General features: G+C 35.7%; 1 protein-coding gene across 1 annotated transcript in view; it reads left to right on the top strand.

Moving 5' to 3' along the window:
* Positions 1-7,165, top strand: part of LOC135208385 (uncharacterized) — a 23,544-nt gene extending 16,379 nt beyond the window's left edge. The window contains exon 4 of the mRNA XM_064240485.1: positions 6,984-7,165. Coding sequence (XP_064096555.1) covers positions 6,984-7,165 — 182 coding nt within the window. The remainder of the gene's footprint in view (positions 1-6,983) is intronic.
* Positions 7,166-8,497: the final 1,332 nt, after the last annotated feature.

Raw genomic sequence — 8,497 nt, 5'->3', positions numbered from 1 at the left:
CTCACGGACATCGTTTTACCTTGAAAGTACATGTACGTAAATATAGGAGAGAATACGCCACATAAAAGTTAATGCAGAATAATCCGATGTGTGGTTACCAAAAGACAGATGAAACCTGTCACTTCACAACAAAAGGTACGAACGAACAAACCGAGCGAAACCTATCCCAAAGTTCCTTTCGCTGACTTCACAGAAGGAACGACGAGAATCATAGCCTCTCCCTCTGCCCTGGCAGCTGCCACAGTTTATCGTAGCAGCAAAACACTCTTCGTTCGCCGAGCGAAAAGGAATGATCCCGTCCCATATAACTCAATTACGGCTCTAAACTTTTCGCTTCCTTTCTCCCGGCCTCGATAATCCGAGTTTCCACCCACTGGAAAAAGTAGGGAATATCTAAAAAAAAAAAAAAAATGGAAAACGAATATTTCTAGATTAAAACGGAAGGCTATCGCCAGCTTACTAACCCTTCAGGCTAATATCTATACAGTGACTGCCTTACCCACACCCACGTACATAGACTACGCTCACACGTACGTACATAGACTACGTCCATACATACGTACATAGACTACGCCCACATCCATATCCCCCACGTGTCTCATCATCAACGGAAATTAGGTGAGGATGTTATCTCTGCCTATTTATTTAGCCATTTTTTGGGTATATAGGATTCGTTCAAGGGTCTCGCGGAATTAATGTACACTGAGCTTTTTATGCTTAGCAGGTATGTGGTCCAAGGGCTCTCTCTCTTCTCTCTCTCTCTCTCTCTCTCTCTCTCTCTCTCTGTTGGTGAAGTGCTTATCGTTATTTTTTTTTTCGTATTCAATTGTTTAATTCTTTGACACGAAATATTATGATGATGATAATGATTTATTATGAGCTCTAAAAATAAATCATGCTAAACAGAGGATAGTGTATTAGTTTTCCTGAATTCAAGCCCTAAGAGACTCCGTAGGGATAAAAATGACAATACAGAAGAAAATATATATAAAAATTCAGTTTTTTTTTATTTTGAGTTTTAATTCAGTTTTTAGATACCGTGTTACTTAGTAAGTAAAAGTTTATTGTTTGTATATTAATTTTCGCGATTTTTGTCAACAAATTTCAATAGTTTATTAATTTTTCAAAGATATAATGCTGTTAACTAATAAATATTTACAAACTAATAAACATTGATATGGTAGTGATGAACAGAATCATTTTATGAAGTAAGATAGCCAGAAGACTTTTCAATTATAGAAAAATGTTTGACCTAATTGAAGTAAATAAAAGTCAGAAATGTTTGACCTAACTGAAGTAAACAAAAGTCAGAATTTTTGATCTAATTGAAGTAAATAGAAGTCAGAATGTTTGACTTAATTGAAGTAAACAAAAGTCAGAATTTTTGGCCTAACTGAAGTAAACATAAATCAGAATTTTTTACCTAATTGAAGTTAACAAAAGTCAGCATTTTTTTTTACATAATTGAAGTAAACAAAAATTAGATTTTTTACCTAATTGAAGTAAACAAAAATAGGAATTTTTTTTACCTAATTGAAGTAAACAAAAATAGGAATTTTTTTTACCTAATTGAAGTAAACAAAAGTCAGAAAGTTGACCTAATTCAAGTAAACAAAAGTCACATGAATATTTCGTATGCTTCCGTTAAGGTGATCTCATTCTTGGCCTAAATCCTTCCCAGAGAGGGAACATAAATTTGGAGTCACGAATAATCTGTGTGTTTGTAATAATATAATGTTAAAGGACAGGAAGCAAAATACTGAAATCACCGCGAATCTTACTTTTAAGGAATAACTGAAGCCTAGAAGATTGAAATGATACCACGAATGCAAGAGAAAATAAAAGAAAGTAGGTTATTGGAAATCGCGAACCTTACTTTTAAGGAATAACTGAAGCCTAGAAGACTGAAATGATACCACGAATGCAAGAGAAAATAAAAGAAAGTAGGTTATTGGAAATGTCATGCCTCAGATTGCGAGATATCCCACACACACATAATCGTGTGACATTTCGCGCTCTGAGAAATAATCAGCGAAAGTATTATTATATCAATAACAGCTGAGCAACACCACTTTCATTCCCAGAAGGACCACTTCCATCGGACTTATTATGTCTGCTTTACAACTCCAAGAACCAGCAGGAAACCCCTCCCCCCCTCCCTCATTCCTCCCCTAACCACCACCTACCTCCTCCCGCACTATCGCTCCCGAGGAGAAAACACCAAGACCCACCAACCGAAAGTTTGCGATGAAACGAGAGGCAAAAGCAGCACTTTGTTTTACCTTTGCAAGTTGTTTGCTATCTCTTGCGGGGACAAAGCACTTGGCGCTAAAGTTACACCTGGGAAAACAACTTGTGCTCTTCTCTCTCTTTTCCTTCCGCAAAACTCCCTTTGTTTTTCTTCCTTTGAAATGAACTTTGCGAGACTTTCTTACTTACTAGATTAAGTTAGAGCGTTCATTTCTTTACTGGATTTCTGACCAACAGAAATGGAATTTATTTCTGGTTATTTCAGTGAGATGATTTTTCTCTTTCGTCATCCCATATGATTTCATGTACCGAATTACCTCTTTTATATTGGAATGATCTCTTTTATAATGAAATATTTCATGTGAAATGTCGTATGAAGAAAAAATGGGACAATCAATTATGTTAAAAGAATATGATATCTCTATGAGAAAAGTGAATAAAATATTGATGTCGCTGATTGATTTCTCAAGCAGTCTGACAAATTAATTAACACTGATTTCTTAATCGTTCTGTATTTTTGCATATTTTCAGCATTCATTGATATTTTGCCCTTTCGGGTCGTTTGGCGTGCACATAATAATAATAATAATAATAATAATAATAATAATAATAATAATAATAATAATAATAATAAACGGCAAATCTTCACGAAAACTAAAATTGAAGGTACTTCATTAAGCTTGAAGCAATGTGTAGTACATTACTTTCCTATGCGGACCTAAGATAACAAGATCATAGATTTGAGCTTGTGAGGGAGCAGTATCTCACTGATGAAATATACAATGATATAAATTTTTAGCAACCTTACTTCTCAACCATGTAGTCAAGAATTGATGAACTTTTTTGTATCTCTCTTAGTAACGAGGATTAGCCGCATTCCATAGTTTATCTAAGTTTTGAATATACTTGTTAAAAAAAGATGCCCTAGGTCATAGTTTCATATTTTTTCATCTTATACTCTGAATGAAATTTTCTTCAGAAGTGATGCTTTATGGTCAATTGCTTTTTGTCAAATCACTTCCACTTCCTTATTTATTTCACCTCGCAAGAGTGACGGTCAAACACGCATCAGTTAAGAGAGAGAAGGGGGGGGGGGGGAGGGGGGGGGGAAAGAGAGAGAAGAGAAGAGAGAGGGAAGAGAGAGGAGAGAGAGAAAGAGGTATATCTGGAATGTTCAGGCGATGATGAGTACGCCGTATGAAACGGATGCTGGAGGCGTCTCAAAGGCTTTCTTAACGTATTCAAGGACGCTGAATGCTGATTTCCCATATTTGCATTTCTGATGAGCGTCTAGACGCTGTGGGAAATCGTCTGGATTACAGTAAGGCATCACACAAAATACAGGCAAGTTTTATATATATAAAAAAGGAATTTAATATTTGTAAAATACCATCATTTTCCATCTCTCTAGCGTTGTTGTTGGGTAAAACTCGAGTTATCGAGTTAAAATATACTTTTGCAGCAGAGCAGAGCACATACCCAAATACAGGCCCGTTTTATATATATATATATATATTTATATATATATATAGTATATTATATACTCTATATATATATATATATATATATATATAGAGATATATAATATATCGTAGTATATATATAATATATATAGATATATATATATATATATATATATAGATATAGATTATATATATATATATATATATATATATATATGTATATATATATATATATATATATATATATATATATATATATAGATATATATATATATATATATATATATATATATATATATATATATCTATTATATATATATATATATAGCTATATATATATATATATATATATAGATATAGTATATATATATATATATAATATCATATTTATATATCTATATAGATATATATATATATATATATATATATATATATAAATATATATATATATATATATATAATATATATATATATATATATAGATATATAAATATTATTATACTATACCATTACTTTCCATCTTTGGAACGTGTTCTGGGTAAACTCGAGTTTTCGAGTTGAATATACTTTTATAGCAGAGCATTACACACTCAAATACAGGCACGTTTTATATATAAAAAAGTAAAAAAAATTTAAATTAATATCTATAAAATACCATCATTTTCCATCTCTGCAGCGTTGTGGTTGGGTAAACTCAAAAAACTTGTCGAGTTAAATATATTTACGAAGGAGGATTACCCCGTTCGTCTTTTTATCATCGCTTCCAAATAGACTGTCAATGAAGACAGGAGAGTTTTTGAAAATACACCTTCATCTGTCAATGTTCTAGTGGCCTAAATTGCTTCGGAATTGTCTCGGAGAGATTCCGTCATTCAGATGACTAAATCTGTCTGCGAAGACTTTGAAGGCCCAATTCAGATATCACAGAGTTCTCTTCTTGACCCTATATATTATCTGGACATTTCATTGGTCTCGGCCGTTGCTTGCTGGATGAAATATTGCTTTTATTCTCTTGGCGCTTCGTCTCTCGCTTCTCTTACTGACAAAGACAAACCCAGAGTCAAATATAATTCGTCTATGAAACTCTCCTTCAATTCTATTGCTGATCAGCTTGTCATTGGCCTTACCAAAGCGGATATCCATCAGTCGTTTTCAGGAAATGTTTGATGCGGAATTGCTTTTCTCTGTTGATTTATGGTGAACAATGAAGGGTAATGTTACTTTTAAGATACTTCAGAGCCTTGTTGCACCATTTGTAAGTCACTGTCCTCCACACAAAAATGTTAATGTGGAGTTATTTCCAAAAAATGCTATTCAGTTTCGAAAGTCATGAAGGGAAAGATTGCTACTTGGTCAGTTTTAATCAATTCTTTCACACTAGAGGAACTAATACAATAAGAAAACAACATTACGAAAATGTTAACCTCGTATACGTCGTGTCGCAAAGAGAACCAGTTGGCGATTAATTCTATTTCCTCAGAAACCGAAAGGTATTCCATCCGTGGATTCTCTGAATAGAGACAAATAAGTTATTGATTTTTGTATTCAATCCTTAACAAAAACATGGAAAAAAAAACTTGATTTAAAGGAAACTGAAGATTCATTTAATACCAACCCAGGTTATAACGAGGATTTTGAATACGTCATTGCAGAGAGGGCTTGCAAATATTCAAAAGTATTATCAGCGGATCGGGCCGGAGGGAGCCATGAAAATAAATGAGCATCAAACTGTCGCCTTTAACTAGTTTATCCTTCGGCTATAAATACTCCCAAATTTCAAAAGCGACAGGCATTATGTCTCTCCAGTCTCCTATTTCCAAGTGTTCTAGAGACAGAATGGCTCCCAATTCACTGATAAGTTGAATCAGCCTTCAGAAATCGCAAATGCGATCGTAAACAAATCCAGGGGGTGCGTTCAAGCGTTGTAAAAGCTCGTGGCGCGAAACTGTCTCGTTCTGAGACACCCAGACTTATATAACTAAATTGTAACTACAGCAAAGAAGAGTCGACATTTCAATTAAACTGTCAAGACTTTAGATAGGAAAACAAATACGCAATCAATAAAATGTTATCAATTAAAAGCACTTGATGAATAGAGGGAAAATGCCACAGCAATCAGGTTGTTTTCCTGAAGCCTTGATTGGACTGACTAAAAATGTTGTCATTTTTGGGAATTTGCTTTTCATGTTTTTCATACTGGTATTCAATTTTACTCTCTGAATTTTAAATATTTTTTTCATATTTAACAAAGCAATACAGAATATAGTTTTATAATTTAACAAAAATTGTAAACCTATCTTTTTTTTAATTTATGCAAGGAATGCTAAATTTAATTTTGTATTTAATACAATAATACTAAATCTATTTTCATTATTAAACTAAGCAATAATAAAGCGAATTATTAAGGGGGGGGAGGGGAGGGAGAGGGAAGGGGGAGGGGGAGAGGGTGAGGGGGGAGGGGGGGAGGGCTGAGTGTAAAGGAAAATTACAAGCGACGCTCATCCTCGCCCTAAGCAGAGCAAGAAATAAGAGATTGCAAAATGGGAAATGTTACCAGCGAGTAATTTCCCGTTTTCTGTTCATTTCTTCCACTGATTATTGAAAACTTTTTTATATATATATAATAGAGATACAAACAGGGCTGTATAAATATCCTCGGGAGGTTTCTGCACCTTTGGCAAAAGCCTCGCCAGTTGTAATCTCACTGATCTTCTAAGCCGGAAAGACACTTTACACTTTACAAAAAGTGTGTGTGATTCCCGAGACCCTGGATGATATATGTGTTTTTTATAAGTACAGAATACTTTACTCCTGTGTTTTTGAAAATTAATATCATTATGGATGTGATGTATGTTTATAAGTAACAGAATACTTTAATCCTGTGTTTTTGAAAATTAATATAAATATTTTAGATGTATGTTTATAAGTAACAGAATACTGTACTCATATGTTATGGCTTATCTTCGGAGAGAGAGAGAGAGAGAGAGAGAGAGAGAGAGAGAGAGAGAGAAGAGAGAAAGAGAGGTAAAGGCTTAGAGCATCCTCTACGATTTTTTTTTTTTTGGTTTTTTGGCTGACATTAGGCACGGATTTTTTCGTACATATTTGACATACCATTGCATCAAGTGATGGTTATCTTACCTTTCATATAACATACCGTCTATTAACCGCAAAAAAAAAAAAAAAACTTTGCGACGTGGGGTGGCTCTCGGTAGAACACGAACTATGACAATATTCATCACAATTTTGCAAGGGATTGCTTTGTTGCAGATGGCTATGGGACGATCAACCTCATAAAAACGATGAAACGAAGGAAGAAGGAGGAGGAGGAGGAGGAGGAGGAGGAGGAGGAGAAGGAGGAGGAGGAGGAGGAGGAGGAGGAGGAGGAGGAGGAGGAGGAGGAGGAGGAGAAGAAGAAAGATTACACCAAACCAAACCAGAATCATATATAAAGAGGGATTCAAAACAAGGAACGGGCGAACAACCTGTAGATATTTGCGTTCCAAAGAATAATTGACGAGAGAGTCTAAGGAAACCTTTCACGAGACCAAGGCCTCCAAATGATGATAACCCTTAAAAGTATATCTTAGTTTTACCAGACCACTGAACTGATTAACAGCTCTCTTAGGGCTGGCCCGAAGGACTAGATATTTTGACGTGGCTAGGAACCAATGGGTCACCTAGCAACGGGACCTACAGCTTATTGAGGGATCCGAACCACACTATATCGAGAAATCAATTTCTATCACCAGAAACAAATTCCTCTGATTCCGCGTTGGCCGAGCCCGGAATCGAACTTCGGACCACCTGATTGGCAGCCGAGCGCGAAAACCACTCGTCCAGCGAGGATCTGATGATAACCCTTGATAGGCACAATACATATAAAAATGACTCCTCCTTTCCTCGAACTATTCCTCACCATTCTAAACCCCGAGGTTGTGAAAAGTGAGCTGAAATGCCAGAAAAAAAAAGGGGGGAGGGGGGTGTTTTTAAACCGTAACTTGAAAGGTATTCACTCGTCTGATTTGCGACAGGAAATCAGACAGTATTTCCTAAGGCTAAACAGAACAAAGCGTGCATTGAATTATCCCCCAATTATTCCTCCGTTAAGGAAAAATAATTAGGAAGGAACATGGCGTATACATTACCGACGCATAAAATCGCGTGTCTGGAATGTAATGCTCTCAGAGACTTTTGCATTTCCATCAGCCGCCATGCATCTCCCCTTGCGATAAAAAGGGAGCCTTATTTCTGCATCTCATTCATTTCGCGTTTAGCCAAAACTAATAAATTCCCCGTAGGAAGACTTTTAAAGCCGCGAATATTTTATACCCTCCAGAGGGACAGCCACAGCCACACACACACACACACACACACACACACACAACCAGCCGCTGCAACAAACCATTTGCAAATGAAGGAAAAAGAGAATAAGAGAGGAATAAAAGATAATGCGTGTGCAATTCGATGCAATTTTGAAGACACGGAGGGATTGCACGATCCCCTTGTCCTGCTCCGAATGGGAATCTCCGGTTTCATTACAGGGAATTGATTGAAGCCTCAATAAGAGTGTGATTTTGTGGATGGAATTGCGGGAAGGCTTTTGAATCTGGATTCGTCTGATGTTGGTAATGTAATGATTGAAAGTAAGGCTTCTATACCAGCGTCCCTTTTTGTAGGGAGGTTGTGCATCGAGAATGTATGCATGCATTTACGCGCGCAGACACTTACAGGGCATCTGTCTGTATATACCGAGACACACAAACATATATATACACACACAT

The sequence above is a fragment of the Macrobrachium nipponense genome, chromosome 35 (assembly GCF_015104395.2).
Source record: "Macrobrachium nipponense isolate FS-2020 chromosome 35, ASM1510439v2, whole genome shotgun sequence".
In the NCBI taxonomy this organism is placed as follows: Eukaryota; Metazoa; Arthropoda; class Malacostraca; order Decapoda; family Palaemonidae; genus Macrobrachium; species Macrobrachium nipponense.
Note: the sequence above shows the minus strand (reverse complement) of the source record. Positions and strands in the feature narration are given on the sequence as shown.